At 38.4% G+C, this 22,899-nt stretch overlaps 1 protein-coding gene and 1 long non-coding RNA gene across 2 annotated transcripts in view; both read left to right on the top strand.

Moving 5' to 3' along the window:
- The first annotated feature begins 4,719 nt into the window (after window positions 1-4,719).
- Window positions 4,720-12,438, top strand: LOC121522261 (FAST kinase domain-containing protein 5, mitochondrial). Its single transcript, XM_041806430.1, has 2 exons — window positions 4,720-4,836; window positions 9,650-12,438. Exon 2 carries the CDS (start codon window positions 9,659-9,661, stop codon window positions 12,101-12,103), a length of 2,445 nt encoding a protein of 814 aa, XP_041662364.1. The 5' UTR covers window positions 4,720-4,836; window positions 9,650-9,658; the 3' UTR covers window positions 12,104-12,438.
- A 1,599-nt stretch (window positions 12,439-14,037) lies between these two features.
- Window positions 14,038-22,899, top strand: part of LOC121522153 — an 82,159-nt gene continuing 73,297 nt past the window's right edge. Inside the window, exons 1-3 of the long non-coding RNA XR_005992953.1 lie at window positions 14,038-14,337; window positions 14,961-15,012; window positions 16,247-16,339. This is a non-coding gene — a long non-coding RNA (uncharacterized LOC121522153). The remainder of the gene's footprint in view (window positions 14,338-14,960; window positions 15,013-16,246; window positions 16,340-22,899) is intronic.

Here is a 22,899-nt window from a genome sequence, read left to right as displayed (position 1 = left end):
AGCGTACGCTTCCTTTGCCCAGGCGCTCCACGCGTATGATAGGAGCTACTGCAAACTTAAGTGACAATCCAGCACACAACAAGCTAGTAGTATCCGAGGGCTCCATCAAAACAGTCCAATGCAAACATGTGCTAGCATAAGAGGCTAGCGCGTGTAACCTGTGAGTACGGTTAGCTTTCAAAAGCAGATGTATCTCATAAGTTGGACAAGCTCCCACCAACCAGTCGTATTTAAAACGTGCCGTATTTGCAAAATACTTTGAACACACAAAGTCAGCAGGCTAAAACACCCGGTTTACTTAGGAGCATTCCCTTATTCAGCTAAGTTAGCTGCTTTGCTAAAGCTCTCGTACGGACTGTTCCCTAAAACACATTGTGTGTGTTTCCAGGTGTACGTAAACAATAATGTATCATCTTAACTTAGGCACACTTTATGAAGAAACAGGTCAATGCTCATCGTTTTAATATTATTAATCTAACCGTATGGATTGTTAGCGTTAGCAGCGAGCTTACTCAGCAGCTCGCGGGATAGCAAATGCGCGCGGCCTGCTTCAACCCCATGTGCTGCTGCTTTGTTCTGGAGGCACTTTTAAGTGTACACCGCAGCGAACAAACCGACAGCAAGCTTAAAATCACCCCAAATATGCGGCGGACAACATTAACACAGGGGTCGTTAACTTGAGACTGCCATCAAAGTTTGTACTGAGTAATTTCACTTCCCGAGGTACCGACTTGAGGTGCAGCAGCAACACATGCTTTTCAAATCTCCCTCATTCTCCAACCATGGAGGAGAGGTTGCCATGCGCCCCGTACAACATTGTTTTCAAATGCGGAAACTGACGATTTAAACGCTTTTCCCTTTAGAAAACGTGAAAGTGTGGCTATGGTGTTGCATTGAGTGGAGAACATTTTACTTTCCTTACGTTTAAGGCATCTCCCGAAAAGGCTAACAACAGGTTTCTTGCCAATAACATCCGCGTAATAAGACACTAGCTTCTAAAAAATCCACCATCTTCACTCACTTGAACGGACTTACCGTTTACTCACACTGTTGCAGAGGTATCTGCAAAACTGAGAAAAAAAAGAAAAAAGACACTACAAAATTGCTTAGCAGGTAGGACGCATAATCCAAAAAACACAACCATGTGCTCCTATTATGATTTGCAAGGAGTTTGGGAATCGTAGTAAGATTGCGAAAGTGGCGCGAGTGGAGTCTGGGTTCAACCATGTGGTGAATGAAGGGCGGCTCCCAGCCAGCGTAGCTAAACCCCAACTCCTTCATTAGCATAAATCAACTACTTCCTCTCCAAGTCAGACTCTCAAGTTTCACTTGATTTAGGCTGTTGATAAATAGGCGGAAATAGTGATCTATATAAAGTAGGTGTCAACATTTATCCGTAACAGCCTCATGATAAAATGAAGAAAAAAACCAAAACCGGAAATACAACTCAAGAAGAACACAGACAAGTTAGTTTTTTAATCCTTAACACAAGAGATGCGCAATTTGACAACCTTTTAGTTTTATAACTCGTTTTTAAAAAATGTTTTTCTGTGTGAAGTTGTGTCTGGCATCTGTGAGAAGGAAAAAATAAAAATAAATGAAAAATAAAGTCAGCATAAAAAAAATCCTCCATAAAACCAACAAAAAAACATTAAAACGATTGAACACATTTTTCTAATTCATTATTTCTTAAGATTTTTTTTAAAACGTGAAGTTACATATTATTTACTTCTTTTCAAGCATTTCATGTAATTCTTTAAAGTTTGCATTTTTCATCATTTTTTTCCATTCCGTACTTCAGGCAAAATAAGGTTATAACTCACTCTGGTAAACACATAAGCATTCTGACATATGGGAAGTCTTGTAAGGAATGTTTATACATCCTAAAGAGAGAGCAACAGTTTAATGAATTCTTATTAAACAAATAAAAACAAGTAGAAAACATCAGCTTTAAATGCTCTTAATGCAAATATGTCCTCTTTGATTTTGGAAAGATACAAATATTAAGTTGATCAAAACTGAAAATATATCCTTGTCAATATGTATCTGATGGGTACAATTTTAAAAAAAGTATTTGCATATGATTTTGATTTTACACACACTAAAACTGCATTAAAACATTTCTCTAAAGGTGACAACAAACTGTTAAATGGTTTTGTTCCTGTCTTAACAATTCCCAACAAAAAACTTTTCAAATGTATTCAAAAAATCTAAATTGAAAACAAATCATCTTGTTCCAGACAGTTTTTTTTTTTATTGAAACGAAAACGTATTCCCTATTACTCCAGACCACAGTCTTGTTTTTAGACTTTATTCTTTAACAGAGCCATTAGTTTAAAACTGTATCAGCTTTGTAGATGCTTGTTTGGTTAGGTAAAGTTACTAACGGATCTAAGCAAGGATGAAAAATGTTACTGAAAAAACTGATCTGGCTCCCACTGAAGGGGTGTGAGGAAATTAAGCACAACAGTGGGGAATTATCTTTCTCTGGACCATGGCTCAGACGAGTTCAGCTTCTGCCTCATGATTCAGTCATGTGTCAAGTCAAAGAAAAGAGGCACAAGATTCAAAGTTTCCCTCCCTTTCAGATTTAAAAAGCAGAGAAATAAAATGTAATGCTAATTTAAATTACTACTAAAACTTCCTGTTTATTTTTGTTTTACCAAAAGAAAATTAAAATTGCCTGCCTAATCACAATGAATTGCATGAGATTACAACAGTTTATTAAAGTTAAAATCTTTTCTCAACCAACTGTGTTGCATGTCTAACCTTACATAGCCTACTAAGTTCAAAATAACTTAACCTTGAAGAAAAATCCATTCAGAGGATTCAGAAGGCAAAGATGGCATTTTCTGTTGCATGTATTTCCTCAAACATTTATGTTTTATTTAGTTTTGAACACTTGGAGTAAAAGTGCATTCACATTTAAATCAGTCAGTTGTGTGTTATTTGTTTCCTTAAACATGTATGTAACAGTTTAGATTGGAACAGTTAATGATGCTCTTTCTCTAACTTTAAGAATATATCTAATTGACTGAAAACTTCACATAAGTCAACACAGAGCCTGTTCCCATAAATAGGCCCTCAGGAAGAAACTCTATTAATAGCTAATTTCTGACTTTGCTTATCCTTCATTGAATGGCATTTTAATGTCTGACCAATAATTTTCCTCTCTTTTAAAAGAGGAAGAGATAAAATGACACGTAATGAAAGTCATATCAAAGACAGCTGTTTAACATTAATTTGGTTTCCTTTTTTTGAAAAACAAAGCCCAAAAATTACACCAAAATTTTCAAAAAAATTTCCAACTCACACCTTCACAAAATGAAAAACCTGTAAAGATTGCGTTAATAAGAGTGAGCTTGCTCTGCTGCGACATCTAACTGTGTCAGAAAACACACTGATAAAGAAAGGGATTTTTTTTCACAATACAAATTAAAGAAAACACTTCCTCTTTAAATGTTCACTTAAAGGTTAATTTACATTACCAGAGAACTGTAAAAAATGTCTTTAGTGTCATTAAAAATATCAGTGCTGTGTTATGGGAAAAACAACCAGTTGTATGCTTCTTTTATTAGTCTCTGCAGTGCATTCTTTATTCAGCAATAGACAAAAAGTGGTATACTGATATATCTGTGTGCTCTTATCAATTAACATCAAATAAATACATAGAACAATTACGGGCCTTTTACGCATAAACTAACAGTTATTATAAAAATGTTCAAACAATTAAATCCACATCATTGTTAACTTATTTCAAGGTTAAATCAGATATGTTAAAAATTTCCTCAAACCCTAATCCTTGCCACAACAGATAAATTAAGTGAATACATAGGAGTTGTGAAAACATGGGGGGCATCCACTGAGTCCCATAATAACTAAATCAATACAATACTTTGGTAATTCATGAAGTGTTGATCTGGAAAAAGAGATCAGTACTGATCTGTAATTTTGTTCAATTTTATAGAGACACAAGCAGCAAAGATAAATCTGGTCAAAATAAAACTGTGTCAGCTTATAAACTGACTGTTCTTTTTAAAATGTCTTCATTAACAGAATTTTACTTAAGAGTTGGCTATTCACTATTTTTAGCAACTTCTGGTAAGGTGTTGCAGTCTTACAAAAAAAGACTGAATGATAAAGTACTCTTTCTTTGTTTTCGTTGTATTTTGACAATTTTTAGGTTTCGAATTTTAAACGTTTTAAAAACATATTTTGGTTTTTTAGTTTAAAACACGCTAAAACGTGCTGCAAGGAAGTTTTCTCAACGTTCTTTTCATACCGGCGAAAAATGAAAGCCTTACTCCCTCAAGTAGCTGTATTTATCAACAACAATAAGGCTTCATTGTTTTATTTTGCCATACTGTTGCTGGGGATGATGTTATGCCGACTTTTTGTTACGGTAGTTTTGTAGTTAAATGAAGGTTTGCGTTCCGTCGGCATCCTTTTTGAGCCTACCCGGCAGCCATAGGTCATACCCTGTTCAGTTACTGCTTCACTTAACGGAAGCCTCGACAACCATCCAAAATAATACAAAAAGATATTGCCGACACATCTATTTGCAATTATATAGAACAGAAACATAATTTATTTCTAAAGTTTCAAATTCTTTTTTATATTTGCGCCGTTTTTTAACTTTATTCTAGTTATTGCTGGTGTTATTGTAGAGAAAAACAAAACATGGTCTTTTATTTTGAAGGTCGTAATGCCGAAGTTCCGGCATGATTTAACAGCATGCATGTTTGTCAGAAGCGAACTTACTGTTCAGTTCCATGTGGTTTATTTTTGCATTATGGACGTTTATTAAAGCCACATGTTGACTCGTGAGAATATAAGGTGAGTTAACCTATCAGGCTTCCGGATATTAACATTTTCAATGGGATTTATTACTTTTTAAGCTAACACTTACCTAGCAACTTAAGCCTGAGTTACGAAGTCTGCAGTATGAAACCACATTCACGCTCTTATATGTCTGTTACCTGTGTATTGTACATATCTGTTTTTATGTGACTGCTGAAGAGCACATCACTGAACAACGTTAAAGACTGGTGTAGCTTACATCTCGGTCAAAGTAAGTGGCGCATGTTAGCTTTGCTCAGGGAGACATTGCTCTCAAAATGAAAGTGAGCAGACTTTGGTCATAGTTCTTTAGCCACCGTTTTAAAGCAACGTTTAATATATAATTCATAGCGACTATTAGAAATTAAAATACGTTTATTTGGTCTGACTGAAGACGAGGTCAGGCTATTGCCAATTTAAACTCTTGTCAAACACAGAGGCATTGCCTAGTGCTTTGTAAAGACAGAAAAAAAGCTTCAATATGTTGGGAAGTCAACATTGATATTCAAAATAAAATAAGCAGTAAAGCCCAACAGTTGAACGTTAAGTATATGAAAAAATACACATAGAAGTTATGCTATACTACATAAAAGTTGACCTAACCTACCATTACAGCACAGATGTGAGATGCCAAATTGAAGTGCAAATGGGGGAAAAAACTTGATTTAATAATTAGCTGTTGCCCCCCCAAAATTAATTAATATTTTTAGAGTGATGACATGAAATTACAACAGTACCTCTGGTCATGTTTTAGATTAAACACAAGGCAAAAACACCTCAGTTAAGGAGCATTTGCCAAACACTTTAACATTCGTAATAATAATAGATTGTAAGACTGACATTAATAGATAGAAGCATGTGGAGCCATGCCCAGAGTCATGTTGACAACTCTGCCGAAGCTGTGCTTGGGTCAGAAAGGCCTAGAAAGAGGGGCAAGGGTGGAGAAAAGCAGGAATAAGTGAGGGACAACAGAAACAACCAAACTACAAGTGAAAGACAAATTTATGGCAGTTGTGACCATAAAAATATCACCCATTTTGTAGGAAATAACTTTATCAATGATGGTAACATAATGTGAAAAATTAGCAGTAACAGCTATGATTGATAGAAAACAGACATGATAGAAAACAGAACAATGCTGTAATAGCATTAGCAGCTAAGAAATCCAAATCCAAACATACAGCATAAAAATATGCCATAATCACATGTTTTTTCTTTGAACAACCCATGCTTTTGACATGCTCTTTTTTCCTTAGGGCATTTTGTTTTGTCACATAACCAATATAGAACCAGCTGACATAAAAGAATTTAAGAGAGGGGAATGGAGGGGGGGGGGGTCCTAGCCTAAAACATAATAATCAAGTATATTGGTGTAATTGTCCTTGATTGTATTAGATTAAGTCAGCGCTCTGCCAAATTATTGCATGGCAGAGGTGTTACAGGTGCCCATCTCTTGAAAGATTTTGGCTTCTGAAGTTGTAAGGCATAGGAGATTTTTCCCATTTCATGTTACTACACTGGATCCAGACATTAAATGATGTGGTTTCAACTTTAACCATCTAGCTGTGATACACTTGATGGCTGCTATGCATGGGATTTGGAGTGCAATATTTTTGTGAACATTTTCTGGGAGTACACCAAGGAGGACAACTGTTGGGTCTTTGTGTATCTCGCACTGAAAAACTTCTTTGATAGTAGGGCTTAACAATTTGGAAAAATCATCTAATTGAGCCTCCCCACAAAACAAAAGAGATTTAATATTCAATTATTTTTTAAGTTCTTCATCTTATGTATTTTACAATAAAACAAGCAACGATGCATTCTGTTTTATAACAGACAATATTTGGTAGGTTTTAATCTACGGCTGAACAATTCAGCAAAAATAAGTAATTGTGATTATTCTGACTCATTGCAAATTCAATATGCTGATATGCTGAAGGGAATGCTGATTTTATGTCATTCTCATTTTTAATAAGACAGACAAAAACAAGGAAAGTAGGATTTTTTTTGTCATGTATTCTTAAAAAATACACTTGAATGTTGCAAAAAAGTATTAAACTGGTATTTCACACATTGTATGAAAAAAATGCACCTTCTGCAATTAGAAAATTGCAGTAGAACATAGTTTAATCTAAGAATCAGTTAATTTCCCAGCCGTATTTGAAAGCATCAAATATATCCCTCCAGTATCCACTCAATTTAGGGCGTGACCACAGAATATAAATATAGTTGCCTACATTTTCTCCTGCACTTTTCTGACCCTGTTTGGTTCCATTTAAAGGTCACATATTATGTAAATTACACTATTTAGTCTTCTCTAACAAGAATGTGTGCCTGTGGCCTGTCCACAATCCCCTCAAGAATCAGAAAATCCCCCCTCTTTTTCTCCACCTTTCAGAAAATGTGTGCTAAAACAAGACGTTCTGAGATTTTCCCCTCATGATGTCATGTGCAGAGTTAGCACCGCCTCCAGGTTCGGTTGGCCCATCCCGCTTGGCAGAAAGTTCCGCTGAGCTGAAAAGAAGATCAGGAGAGCCGCATCCATTAAGCCAGACCAATTTCCTGAGAGGGGTGTGGTCAGGGGTGGAGTCAGACAGTTCATTAACATTTAAAGTCACAGCCATAGAAGCGGCTTTTTCTGAGTAAGGCTGAAACAGAGGGATTTTCAGACATGGGAAAATCCAATACTGGAGTGTTTTTTTCAGCAACAAACTTCCCAGGCATGTTTTGGAGACATCTGAGACCAATATAAACTTGTCTTAAAGGGGTAAAATATGTGACCTTTAACTGTGACTGTGGTGTTCTAAAATATCTGGTGTAGATTTTCCACCTAAGCTCTCTCCAAATATTAGAACTGGTTACTAAAAGTGCTTTCTCACATGCCTGTTCCTTGGTTTGGTTAATACCCTTAATAATTTTTGCATAATTTGCATCATATAACTGTTCTTAATGCTAGACAGTGATACCTGAGTATGCCATACTCTTATGCCATGTAAACTCACAGAAATTTGACCACTCAGGTTCACAGCTTGAGAAATTGAATGGATATTTGAAACAAGTATCACTATTGTCATGAAGGATATAATCTTGTATTGCGTACCTTTATTTCTCACATATCTGTCAGCATTTAGCTTGCATCTATGCCATCCAATTAAGGGCCTTGGGGCCGGGCCAGCCTCCCCAGTATCTTTTTTTTTTTTTTTTTTTTTTTAAGATGATCCAAAGATTTTTTTTTACATAGAATAATATAAGTTTATTATATTTGTATATTTATTGGTTACATTAATTTCCCCTTTTTCATCCCACCCCATGATGCTATAGTTATCCTTGTTTATTCATATCCTCTCATTCATGGCTTACACGTGCATTGCTTTCCACCTCAGCATCACAATGCACACATTTCAACACCTGTGGACATTAAAAGACACAAAAGCAGATGCAGATAACAGACAGTTCAACAGTGAGTGGACAGAGGAGTATGTGTTTTATTCTGTTTGTGCAAGGCCTTCCACAAATACATATTGCTGTACAAGAAATACAACTTGAGAAGGCATTTCAGGACAAAGTGCTAACACCGACACTTCCTGGCTCAGATTTTTTCCATGAGAAAATTTAGGGGCAGACATCATGTTAAGAGCAAAGACACAGCATCTGTTTAGGGCTTGTACAGAATCAGCACCATTACTACAAGTGGCATGACATTTCCGGCACAAAGAAAAAGCCATTAATACCTAACCATTAAGGCGTGAATGCTTACGTCAATTGAGGAGGTGGTTACAGATAAAAAAAAAAAAGCAAAACAGTTTGGTTGACTGAAGCTTTAAAAATTATTACACATTTTTTTCTGATATGTCGATATTTACAGTTTCATTATAGCCGAAATCAATACCAATATTTAAAAATGCTTTTTGGACACAAAATTTCAGTCCTTTAAGACACACTTTAAGGTCTGAGGATGACCAAGGAAACAAACTTTAGTGCTTAAAAACACTTCAAAGTTTAAAGAATGAGGATACATAAAGAAAAAGACCTCAACTGACATAGGTCTGTTGGTTCAGCATAAAACCCCACCAATTCATTATTATATATGGACAATATTTACAGTCGATGTATGCTGAAATACACAGGCAAAATATTGGATGTAAATATCGGCATGAAATTTTGATATCTGCCTGAACCGATATCACACCGATAACATCGTGCATCCCTACACATACTGTCTGTCATGCAATATCTCTTAGTCAATATCTAATCTAATTTAATATCTTAATTTAATTAAGTTGCATTAATAACTTCAGTATGCATATTCCTTTAAAACTGGAACACTCAAACTTTCTGTAGCATCTGTCAAGCAGGAAGTTGTGAAACAAACTCATGTATATACTTTGGGGAATCTCCTGCATTTTATTTTTAGTTTAATTTGCTTATAATTTAGAAAAACATCAGCTGTTGCCTTTTGGCCATTTGGATTTGTTTTACAGTGTTTTCTCTCTGCTTCTGCCAAATTTCATGGCTGAAGGAGTTTCACGTCTGAAAATATTTAGCAATAAGATAGCTTCCAGTCTGGGAAATCTTTCTGGAGAAAAACGACTTTCCCAGTGGTCAGAATTATTCAGTTCTCAAAGTTCAGCCAGGATATTTTCCAAAAGTTATTTTTGCTTGAATATTAATCAAGTTTGAACAGAAATGTGAAAAGTAAAACTTCTGTCTGTTATCAGATGTGAAATGACCTAATTAGCCTCAGTGGTTGTCTTTAAAATGCTTTTTCTGCACTTGAAAGCTAACTTGTCCTGCCCTATTTTCTTTTTAGTCTGGCGAAATGATGGCTGCCTATGTGCTGTGTCGACGGGTGCCCAGGCTGCGCTGCCTCACGGGCGTTAGGAATGCCTTCATCCAGGCTCAGCACGTGCATATCAAACAATGTCAATCAGAGGAGGCTGATGATCTTGAGGGAAATGAAGGGCCGCAACACCAGGAATCCTCTCTGCCAGAAGGATATAGGCTGCATTACAACCCTACGTCATATCATCAGCCTGTGTGGAACTCTGCAGACTCCTGGAGCCGTGTGGATAATGAGGAGGATGAACAGTGTCTTCCTGCTCTCACTCCTTCCTTCTGGCAACAGAGCAATCGCTACAGCGTGAGCTGCTCACGGCATCTCTCCAGCTCCAAAAACACCCTCCTTGACTTAGCCTTCAACAAAAGCCCTGAACCAAAGATCCCATCAGTGTCATCGCTGCACAGAAAAACCACACCACCAGATGTTAGAGTGGATACACGTGCCTTCCTTAGATGTAGGTCAGCGTATGCCTCTGTCACCCTTGACCTTACCCAGCGGCCTCTCCCCATCGAATGGGAAGAGGCCATGCTGCTGCTGAAAAAAGTGTCTGTTTTAAAGGGCAGCATGAAACCATCTGATGTAGCTCACATATTTACAGAGCTCAGCCGCCTGCATCCAGACAAGATGCCATTAGTTAGGGGCGACTGCCACTTCATCATGCTGCTCCGGTATTCTGTGGAACACCTTCGCCTCTTCTCTGATCGTGAGCTGCTGGAGTTGCTGCAGGCATTTGTGTGGATAGACATGCCTACCACACACACTGTGCTTAGTCTGTATGAGGCCGAGCTGAGCCACCGGGCCCACCAGATGAATTTACACCAGCTGTTGTTAGCTGCTGATTTGTGGCGCTGCATTGGTAAGCAGGTCCCCCAGTTTTTATCTCACCTGTACGATTCAGTGCTTCTGAATCTAGGACAAGTGGGAGTCCCTGAGCTGGTGCAGCTGTTGTATATAATAGGAGAAGGCAGACACTGCCCAACTGACTTGATCCGTCCTCTAGAGCAGCTTCTAATGCAGCATTTACCACAGCTGTACCCAGAGGAGGTTGGGACTGTGTGCTTGGGGCTCTTTAAATCCCAGACTTCAATATCTGAGAGTGCAGTCACTTGTATTGTTGATAAAGCTCACTCTTTTGTGAAGGAGATGGGTGACTTCGCCATGGTGAATGTGCTGAAACTCCTGCGTTTCAGTTACCTGTATCACAGACCATGGATGGAGGCCATGGCACAGGAAGTCCCTAGAAGGGCTCAAAGGATGGGAATCCAGGGGCTGATGCATGTGGCACTGACCTGTTCAGCTCTGCATTGTCGCAATGATAACATCCTGATGGCAATCGCTGAGAGAGCTCCTTCCCTTGCGCGGTACTGCAGGATTAAAGACTTGTGCAAACTGCTGTGGGCCTTTGGGACATTAGGCTTTCAACCAGTGCAGAACCCGAGCTTTTATCCAAGCCTTACAGAAGCCCTGAGGCAGAGGGAAGCTGAATTCCAATGCTACCCACAGCATCTGCTAACTGGTCTTCTCGGCTTGGTCTTCGTCTCTCAGTTTCCAAAGGACTTAATTGAACTGGCTTTGAGTTCTGACTTTGTAAATTTAGCGCTGAAATCCACACAGTTCGAGCTGAAAAAGGACTTCTTCACTTTAGATGGAGCTGTGGCTCTGGAGCTGCCTCAGTGGACTGGTCCACGGCTGAGCTGTAAACTGAAAGAGGAGATTGCAGAAATGCTGTGGAAGTTTGCTCAGTCAGATGTTTGCCACAAACCAGAGGTGCTGGAGGCAGAATCTGCTCTGCAGAATATGCTTGGAGGAGAAATGTACGTACATAAGAGGATGATTCTGCCTCACACTCGCTCTATTGACTTGGAAGTACATCTGGACTCTACTGGAAAGCCCATACCTGTACACCCAGAATCCCACTCCCCCACGCTATCCCTCGAGGACAGCTCATACAAATGTCCTCCTAATCAGGGCTGGGGAAAAAAAACTCTAGGAGTTACTTTAACAGATGATCTATTAGCACAGCTAATTAATACCACAAATACCACAGCTCCTACCACCCCATCTCCCAGATTAAAGCCTGCGTCTCTTCACAGAGTGGAGTCTGATGAAGGTGAAAGATTCTTTAACACGGGGCTGGAATTGACAGGTGACATTACTGAAGCACTTACCAAACCCAGTATTCCCAGCTCAGCAAGTAAGGTATCTAATGGCATCATCAAACTGGCTATCCAGGTCCCCAGCAGGAACCACTACTGCTATCAATCCCAGCAGCTGTTGGGGCTTCATGTGATGAAGAGGAGGCAGTTGAAGTTGGCGGGTTACAGAGTTGTAGACCTCAGCTGTCACGAGTGGTTTCCCATGCTGAGGAAAAGCAGGGCAGAGAAGCGGGCCTACCTGAACTGCAAAATCTATGACATGACATGAAATGTCTCTCATGATTTGCTGGACTCTAAAAACCAAAAGAAACATCTGCAGACTTGGACTATAATGCACACATTCAGACCCTTTGGCCTCTGGATGACCTCTGCAAATCACAGAAAAAGCTCTGCTTAGGGGATGGAAAGACCTCATTCCAATTGCTTTCTGTACATGTCTTTCAAAGATACTTATTTATTTCATCCAGCATGTTGCATTTTTATGAAAAATTAAAGACTATTTAACTATCCACATTCTTGGCCATGTTTTTTATCTACATAGAGTAGATACTGGGTTCAGATTTTCTCCCTGTTTGTATTTGAATTTGAGTCTGACCTAAAGAACTTGCTTGTATCTTGTTGAAGCATAAAAAAAACATTGTTTTGGTATCACATTCACTCAAGCATGATGGCCCCCTCAGAGGTCAGTGCGTCTATGTGGAGAGTTATTAGATCACTGCCAGCTTTGCACATTAAAGGTCAAACTTGATCTTTTCTTAAGCAGACTTCTATTTTCTAGTTTTTTGGTGCTGTGGCTGCTCTTCACTCCTTGGAATTTTCAATGAATGGCTTAGAAATACTCCAACAATATAACACAAAACGATGGAGTGAATGCTCAGTATTTCATTGAAACATCTCTAGTTAATGCAGACCTTATCTCTGACAGACACCTGTGCTTTATTTCTGCATGGTGCATTGAAAGTGATGAGCAATGGAGCTTGTTAAATTTGTCCTAGAATTCATACTAGCTTTGACTTATGTTATTACAAAGTTCATGAGACAAAGTGTTTAGGTATTAAAGAAGAATCCTTGTTCATATTATAGTAAAGGAAAGTGAAAATCATGGGTGTGATAAATTAAGGAAGGAAAAAAATTAAATTTGTTTTAACAAAACTATGGCTCTCGATTTGTTTTATCAAATAGGCATTGACTGATCCTATCACTGGTTCATGACAGGCTGTTGGAGGTTTGAATGGACAAAATGATGGAAATGTTAGGTGCTCATAAATATGTAATGCTACCACAAACGTAAGTGCAAATGACTGGTTCGAAATGGGGGCTCGAAGTATATGAAAGATAATAGTCTTAATAGAAAGGACAAAAATTGGACTTTAGTGCCTTTTGTTACCTATTTTTCAACAGCCCATAAAAGGATTTTATACCAGATCATGAAAAAATTTGAGCACAGACTTTTAACCTCTGACTGTACCGAGCCTGCTGAGTCTTCAAGAATAATCCTCGTACACTGAGATGAAGTTGATGGTTTTATGTTTCACTCCGAGTTCTTCTAAGAGGACTTCTGGGATGATAACCTGTCTTTTGGTCATTCAGATCCTCTGCAGGGTGAGTATGTTTGTGTAAATTTTGACAGCTTTTTAAAATTTTAGTATTAAAGATATTTTAGTTTTCATCATGTCTATCCCTTATCATTCAGTCTAATTTTAGGCAACTAAAAGTAAAAAAAAAAAAAATAGCCCAGTTTAAGTCAATAGAAATGGTAAAATTTGCAAAACTTACAGACAAAACATTTCTCCTATTTGCCTGATTCTGGTGCAAAATCATACTTGTGTTTTCAAGCACCATGCAAAAACCTGGGGTTCCCACAGCTGAGACAGAAGAGCTACAGATACATTGTGTTTTGACAAACAATGACGTAATAGAATGGATTTTGAATGTCCTTCAAAAATTAAATTACTTTTTTTTTTTTTTTTAACATTTTAGTGTCTTTAAGGAAAACTAAACCATGTCTTGGTAATGACAATAATTTTAGTTGTGAAGTGAGCTTCAGAAAGTGTTTCTAAAAAGGGCTGAAATGCCGATACTCCCTACGTTGGAAACTTCCGGTGTTTTATTTCGAAACGCCGTTTCTTACCTTACTGGGTTTCATTTTTTTTAATACCTGGTTACTTCCGGCATTTTATTTTGAAACTGCACTTCCGGAGTTTGATTTTAACACACCGTTACTAATCTAGACATAATAAGTATAGACATAATATACGTTTGGTTACTAACGGTAATTTATTTGACACTTCCGGCCGTCACCTCCAACCGTTTTTAAAACTTCTATACAAGCTAACTAGGCTAGTTAACTTAGAGCTAACGTTGCTAACGAGCAACTAACTTTTTTGTCTTAAACACTGGCGCAAATTGTACACCCGACTGCTGGAAAAACTCTCAATTTCCATTGTGTTTTTAAAAACAATCTACCGAAAGACATCAGAATTCTCTCCAGTCATTCCTAAGGTCTGGTCACATGTAATGTGTCAAACAAGCAGCAATAATAGGGTAACAATTAGTCGGGTTTACTTTCGGCTCGGTTTCTGCTGTCTCGGTCCAGGGTCAGATTCAGACCAGTCCCGTTTTGGCACAGACATGAAGCTGTATCACAGTGTTTTAATTTGTAATTTCTGTTAAATGCAGATTATTGCTCACGTTGCTATCCGAAGTGTATGTCCGGTAGTTGTTGTAAATTGCCGAAATTCTTGAGGCCTGTCGGTCATTGAAGCCTGAGGCAAAAACGTGCTTGCAAAATGTCTAGCGCAAACTCCGAGCAACAGATACGTAATGTTTTGACGGGTTTACCCACAGTAGAATTATATCATGAATTTTGAATATCCGACAAAAATCAAATTACATTTTAGTCTTAACTTACTTTTAGTTAGATTCGGAGTCTTCAGAGACCTGTTTTAGCTAGTTTTAGAACAGTCTTTGTCATGGAGAAGAGGTACTTGATAACAGTCATCTTTACATCTAACTCTGCAGAAATATGTATATTCTTTTTGTGTAAAACTCTGCCACATTCATGTCATGTCTGTTTATTCAAAGTTTTCTGGGTTTTATAATCTGATATCTTCAATTCTTTGCAGTTGGACAGCCTGAGGTCTGAAGTCCCTCTTATCAGCACTCTCCACAAATCAGGTACAATTTAAATAAGTTGGTTTTCACCCTGACATACTGAATATATTAGAAAAAAATGTTTATTTTTCATACAATTTGATATTTGTGGTGTTTTGATGGGAATACAAATTCATGGCAGCACTTAATGCTCAGAGATGATACCAATGTTAATGTTTTTGTAGACTAGAGTGTACAAAAACTTTCTTTTAAGAGTAAGAATGGTGAATAGACTTATTTTCGTATAAACCCCACTTCTGAAAAGACTCAATTTGCAAATCCTTTTCTCCCTGTATTTAATACAATGCAGCACAAAACCCAAAGTAATAACATTCTTTGATTTAGATTTTTGATGCCTTCAGCATTTTCATAAAAGTTGGGACTGGAGCATGTTAGATTACCGTTCTGCAAACAAAGGTTGAAAAAACTGCTGGTTTGGCTCTGTTGGTGAAGCAGGCACACATGTACAGAGGCTGCAGTCTTTGATGCAGGTTGAATCTCGATTGTTGTACTTTTTGGTGCATGTCTTCACTCGCTCTCTTCCTGTTTCTGGTCTCTTCAGCAGCCCAAAACTCCAGAAATAATCTTAAAAAGAACAAAAGTTAAAAATGATTTGCTTTTTTCACACTTTACACAATATCCCAACTTTGTTGGAATTCTGTTTTGTTCTTTTAATGCCCAACAATTTTCCAAATTTTGCTAAGAATGTCAATGTAAAAAATCAAGCATTTTGTGTTAGTTCAGACAGGCCACGGAGGTAAGCGCTGTCATGTATTTGAGAACAGCTGATCCCAGGTAAAACCTCAGCCTACCCAGCTGATTCACTTTAGGCATGCTGTTGGCTAATTGCTCTCATGCTGCCATATTTATGCTACTCTAATCTGGCTATGCTTTGCTGCTCCCTCTGCAAACTGCTTTTGCAAACCTCCTCCACCCCAGCTCCTCCTCTATGCTTTATCGGACTAAATCATTCCGCTGTCATTGCCTGCTCTGCTCTGGGTTTTTGTGGCCTCTCTTCTTGCCTCAGGCTTTCCTTGCAGGCACAGAAAGTAGCAGGAACATGTGCTGTTCCTGCTTGATGTTTTCCACATAGGCTGATGGAAGGGCAGGGGGATCCCAGAACAGCCACAACGCCTAATATAAATAATAGCAATGACAGCAAATTAATAATAAGATAAAAATTGAAAACTCATGTGTGTTTCTTGACAAAGTGGTCCTGACTGAACTGTTGTTTGTGTCTGCTGACCTCCATATCCAGGTTTTGAGAGCATCTGCGGGGATCTCTTTTGTACTCGGTGAAGACAGAGCTGCGATGAAACTGTGTGGTGAGGACACACTGCAGAGATGACAGGTTTGTGATGTTTTCCTTAAGATGTTTCATCTTTTCCTTCCTGTTTCCTCATTCTTATTTCCTCTTTGTGACCCAGAAAGGGATGTTTGTGCTGTCGGAAACAAAAAAAACAGCTTCAAGGTATCCTGTTGGGACCGATTTGTCTGAAGGAAAAGGCTGGAAAATCCTACAGGGGTGGCTTTTTAATGCTATGTCAGTGATTGCCAACACTGGATGAATATTTGATTTGATCATCTGAATTTTCCCTTCTGAATATAAGATAATGTCCCCAAGCAAACAAGCTGAAAACAAAGATTTTCTACCCTGTGATTCGCCGTCTGCTCTTAAACACCAAGGCATCATTTTGAATGATCATATATGGTTATTAATGATATAACTGGACTGACGACTCAAGTTAGTGTCACCTCACTCATGGAGTCTGTAAACAACTCTTTTCATTGCTCTTCCTTGAAGTCACTTCCTGAAGGGAGACAAGACAAGTGGAGGGAGGAAAGGCTCAAGCAGTCGGAAAAACAAATTCAGTCAACACGATGTCTGCCAGCATGCGTGGGAGTGTTTGGTTTTCCCCCAGGAGAAGTTGGAGGAAGCTGCTGGGAAAAGAGGGACACTGGCTGCTCTGTTGCCATTTCTTTTCAAATGGAGTGAATCAAAAAGACCAAAACTGTAGGGATGTAGAGGTGTGCTCACCGTCTGCCAGCAGAGGGCACTCTTAACTTTAGAAACATTCAGTCTGACTGACAATGATGAAACTGCACCATAACTCTACTTCACATTCAAACAGCTTTTTTTAATGGAACTATTATTATATAAAAGAAAGGTGTGAATTGATTTGGTAAGAAAGACAGTGGAAAAAGTTTTAACAAGTGTAGAAAACATATTCAAAGAAAGCGAGTGTTACATTTAGTCAATTTTGCATAGTGTTTCCAGCAAAAGTTAAAAAATTAATCTCCAGGCTTAACAAAAGAAGCACATTGACTGTCAGTAATTACTTTTTAACAAAGCTGACAAAAGTCAGTAAACACCTCTCTTATTCTCTTCAGATCTGAAAAAACTATGAAAGAGAATTCATATTTGGTTACTTTCAAGTCGGTGCCACCCCTGCAGCTACAAATTTCACACTCCTCTGTGTGCAGGAAGCACGCTTTTGAAGTTGAGACGATTCACTTTCTCATTTAGATCCATTTTCTTTGGATTCAGATGACTTGCAAAATAAAACACTGGAAGAAAACGTTGCGCATCTCGCTGATGTTGTGTCAGCTTTATTATCAAGTGGACGCTAACAAGGACTAACATGTTTAGGGGATAGGGAGTACCTGCCTCAGTGCTGCACTTTTATTAGAGCGTGTGGAGTAATGGGGAGGATTATTGGCTTAGATTGGATCATTATGCTGTAGCTGCATTGTCTCCAGGTACAAATAGTCTCATATTTGTCTCTTTGTGGCTAAGGACATGAGTTATTAACTAGCTCCAAACACAAATAATTAACCAGTGAATAATTATTAAGCGTAGACATTATTTTCAGATGTGACCAGTTCTTCACCCGTTAATGGAGGAGGCTCTGTGAGACTGAATGCTCTCTCAGTAATCCCCCGTCTTATTTGCATTTCAATTCTTGTGCTTTCCTCAGCCGGGAAGCTAATCCAGCGCGTTGTGAATGTAGGCTAAACTTGAATCAACATTTTTTAAGTTATCTCAAACATAGAGATATTACTGTCTGTCTGCTCTAATTCCTTAATTTAGCGTATTGTGTGGAGCAGACAAATCCTTATGTCTCATATTCTTTAAAGTGTGATGCAACAGTTCTACTAGCACTCCTCAATACTTGGAAACGCAGCATTTGAGGTCAAGAGACAGGTACGGATTAAAGAGATGAATGCAAATTTCCCTGGAGAGTGATGGTAAATGATCCCGATCACAGTTTTTTTTTTGCCCGCTGATGGTGCATACTGCTGTCAGTGTGCTGTCTGTATCACTCCCTCCCAGTGCACCTTCGTCTCTGACCCCTTCTGTGGCATTCAATAATGCGTCTGGATCCTCGCCTTTAAGATTCCAAACACACGCTCGCTGCTAAACCAACTGCTGCAGGGACACAGCTAATAGGGAGTGTTTGCATTCAGGGCTTGTCTTTGCTGCTATTGATAGACTTTTATTAACTTAACCAGGTTCAAGATTTTCCTGGTTTCTCACTTATTAGGCGGATAAACCTTTTCACCTACAGAACACAGAGGATTTGGTTGGATTTGGATTATTAGTGTGGTATATTTGCCTCCTTTAAAGCACACAAGAAAGTGGCTTTAAGGATTGACATACCTTTTTATTAGAGATGCATCGATTGCAAAACTAGGGACAATACAGATGTCTAACTTTACTTTTCTGCTGAGTCTAATGCTGATTTTTTACATTACATCTTTATAATAATAGGAAAAAAAGATAACCCAAGTGAATACAAAATGCAATTCAAACCTACCTGGCCCTTTGTGAAATTGCCCCCTCCCACAAACCTAATAGCTGGTTGTTCCACTCTTGGAGGCAACAACTGCAAGCAAGCATCTGCGATATTTGGCGATCAGTCTTTCCCATGACTTTGGGGAAATTTTGGCCCACTCTTCTTTGCAGGGTTGTTTTAATTCAGCCATATTGGAGGGTTTTAAACATGAACAGCCTGTCTAAGGTCATGCCGAAGCATCTCAATCAGTTTTAAGTCCAGGATCATCAAGATGTTTTTCTGTGTCAAATGTAATACAAGCATTTGGACTCTTTTGGTCAGCTGTGGTTTCCATCTTGGAACTTTCCGGTCTCTTTCTTTCTTCTCTTGAATCATGAACTCTGACCTTAACTGAGTCATGTGAGGCCTGCAGGTCTTTAGATGTTGTTCTGGATTCTTTTCTGACTTCCTGGATGAATTGTGGATGCACTCTTTGATTCTTTTGGTAGGCCAACCATTCCTGGGAAGGCTCACCATTTTATCAAGTTTTCCGCATTTGTGGATAGTGGCACTCACCATGGTCAGAGACTTTGACTCTCACCTGCTCTTGAATTTCTGTAGATCTCGGCATGGTGTGTTGCTTTTTGAGATCTTTGAGATCTGTCTAACTCTGTCAGACAAGTTCTATCTAAGACGGGGATGTCCAAACTATGGCCCTGGGGCCAAATGTGACCCACTTTTGATTGGCCAGCAGCAAATTTTGACTATAAAAAATGAAATCAGAACATGAGGCTTTTGCTTGACTGTATTGCACTTCTTAGTTTCAGCACAAGGCAGTGCTACCATGGTAATTCTGTAAACAAACATTTCAACGGGAATAATTTATGTTTTTATTAATTTGTGACTTAACTAGGACGATACTGTAAATGATAAAGATATTGAGTACTAAAGTAATAGTGTTATTTTGATTTATAATGCCCTAATTAATCACGCCACTAAATAGCGGCACCAGCATTGTTCCAGGTGCATAGCCGTTGGTAGCCAGGGCTAACCAGGCCCCCCTGAATTCTGACTGGCCTCCTCAAAATCCTTAAATTGATTGACTATTTTCCTTGTCAACCACTAACTAGCTAACTAGTCACTCACTAATATCTTAATCTATATTAGACTGGTTTATAACTTTAATATGCTTAAGCTGTGAAATATGAAAGTGGCCCCATCATTCTTATGTATTTCAATATGTGTCACTCAGTGGAAAAGTTTGGACCCCCTGATCTAAGGAATATCTTGATTCAGCAGGTTTGGCAGTAATCAGGCCTTGATGTGGAAAGTGAAATTGAACTCAGCTTTTTTTAAAAATGTGGATCATCACAGATGATTCATGATCTAACACAAGGTGGCAGTTACTTTTTCCACACAGGGTCAGGTAGGCCTTATCTCTATTTTCCAGAGCTGTAAAGATACACATATTCTTATGTGGGCCCATCTGTATACCCTTGGAATGAATGTATTCAGTTCCTACACGGAAAGCAGTGTAATTGGACCATCATGGCAGCCTCAACAAAGGAGAAAGCGGAGCTTGAAGATCCCCTTTTATAATTAAGATGTCCTGTTTGGGAACACATTGGTTTCCTGATAAAATTCAACAATGGACAACGACCAACAGACAAAATGAAAGTAGTGTTTGAGCTATATTAATCAGGGATTGAGTATGTTGCTGATAACACGTCCAATTCATTTGAAAAGGCACCAGATGAGTGTGAAAATCACTGCAACTAGGGAAGAAGACACCATAGAGCAACACGCCTCCCTTTGGCATTTAAACAGCCTTTTACTGGTAGTTCTAAGCAAGCCAAAGCGATAAAAAAAAATGCCACTGGTGTTTTTATAGCAGCGGCTCTATGTCCATATCAGTGGTTGAGATCATGGGATTTAAACACAGTTAAGGCAGCTGAGCTGCGATATAAAAGCCCTTCTTGTCTGCATTTGAGGGATTGTCATTTCAGCCCTTTATGAACAAGCTAAAGCTGCCGTTGTGCACGCCATGTCCAAGACGCCTGCTGCCTCAAAGCAGGCCTGCCCACAGCAACGGACGGGCTCCTGAAAAAAAACCCAGAGAATGGCCCTCCCCAGCTATGATGTATTGAGGATGTCAGTGCATGTGTGTTGGATCAGTAGCATTGGTGCTAGCATCCTGGCTAACCATTCCCTCATTTTGGGTTACTACTTGCTACTTTTAAACCCTTTTTCAACACTTTTTTCTCCCACTTTTGCAACTTCTTTTGCCACTTTTCACAGATTTTGCCACTTTTTTAACTCTTTTTTGCCCCTTTCCACCCTTTAGTTTGCCACTTTTAAACCATTTTGACACTATTTACCCATTTCTGCTCCATTTTTGCTACTTTAAACACATTTTTTGCTACTTTTTCCCTTTTATTGCCACTTTTTTGGCACTTGAACCAATTTATACTGCATTTGTACCCGTTTTTGCAACTCTTTTGCTACTTAACTATCTTTTTTGTCTTTTTTTTCACATTTTTTTTCAGTGGTTTCCATTAAAGGTGTCAAAGTTTTTCTGCTTTGTTTTCTATCAACCTGAAGAGGTTACAGAAAGACCTGACACATTTTTATATTTTCACACTCTGCATCATGATGATAATTCTGCACACTACTGTTCATTTTATGGGAATCATTTCTTTCCCAGGCTCTACAGCTGAAGTGAATCAATGATTCTATATAACATGAATAAACTGCTATCAAGCTTAGAAACATGAGAAACAGCTATATAAATGAATAAATAGATGAAACCTTTATTGCCTCTAGAGAGGTCTGCCTTGCACCAAGGGCATAAAAACACAACAGAAGTCTAAGCAGGACAGCGCATGATAACATGAAAAAAAAAAAATCAATAAAACACATCACTAAGAAACATTATTAAAGCATGACATGATACATGCAGTGAATGTCAAGTAGTAGGCTGATGTTACATAAAGCATAGTGCTGAATTATCAGCACTTGTTTAGCAGCTGAATGCTCTGAGGTACTCAGGGTGTGATGCTTCTTTTGTTCCTTATCCGTGGCAGTCTGTACCTGAGGTCAGCAGTTCATACTCAGACCAGAGGGGATGCTGTGAGTCTGCTATGATCTTGTCAGCTAGATCTAGTGTGTACCTGTCTGTTAGGAAAGAGATGCTGCACATTTGTGTCGCAGTTATCTTGGTACCTAGTTTAACAATCATGTCCAGTTTGATTTTATTTTGTTTATGGATAATGCTCCCTCAGAACATGGATACTAGGGCAGTCAAAAGATGAATAATCTTAATAAGTATTAATCATAGAATTTCTGTAGTTAACGTCCTGAAATATGAGCTTTTTTTTTTTTGGAATGCATTTTTAGTTTCTCCCACTTGATTGGAAGAAATAGGACTTAATAAGTTAAAACAGCCTGGTCTTTAAAAAGGATTTCTTTGGAAATTTTCCTTACCAAAATCCTCACAAATTCCCTAAAATTTGAGAGAAATTACCTTATATTCCTGTGAAAATTCTTGATTATTAAAAAAAAAAAAAAAAAAAAAAAAAAAAATTAATATATATATATATATTATATATATATATATATATATATATATATATGTTGTTTTTTATGACTTTATTTCTAGAGAGGAGGACAGTGGATGGAGTTGAAAGCAGAGATGAGAGAGTGGGGGAGAGACATGCAGAATAGGAGCCACAGATCGAACTTGAAACCAAGCCGTCCATGCACATGGGTCAAAACCAAACCACTAGGCGATCTGTGCCCCATGTTTTTATCTTTTTTTTCTTTTCTTTTTTTTTTAAAGTATTTTAGGTCCTTTTTGCCTTTATTGGAGGGACAGAAAAGCGACAAAATAGCCACAAACTGTACTTTAACCTGGGCCGCCCTTATTCATGGGGCCATTAGGCCATCTGTTCCCCCAAATTCTTGAAAATGTAAAGAATCCATCCTCCTAATTCCCAGTCAAATTCCCAAAAATTACAAATTTCCCAAATTTCTATGTAAAGGCACAGGAATTAAAAACAGTCCCTAAAATATCCTAACAACTTCCCCCCAATTTCTATGAAATTGGAAAAAAACCCCAACTGAAAGCAAATTTCCC

Source organism: Cheilinus undulatus, linkage group 15 (genome assembly GCF_018320785.1).
Source record: "Cheilinus undulatus linkage group 15, ASM1832078v1, whole genome shotgun sequence".
NCBI lineage: Eukaryota > Metazoa > Chordata > Actinopteri > Labriformes > Labridae > Cheilinus > Cheilinus undulatus.
Note: the sequence above shows the minus strand (reverse complement) of the source record. Positions and strands in the feature narration are given on the sequence as shown.

What these genes read in the sequence shown, in the direction of transcription:
- LOC121522261 (XM_041806430.1), top strand. Translation starts at nt 9,659, where the DNA reads ATGATGGCTGCCTATGTGCTGTGTCGACGGGTGCCCAGGCTGCGCTGC.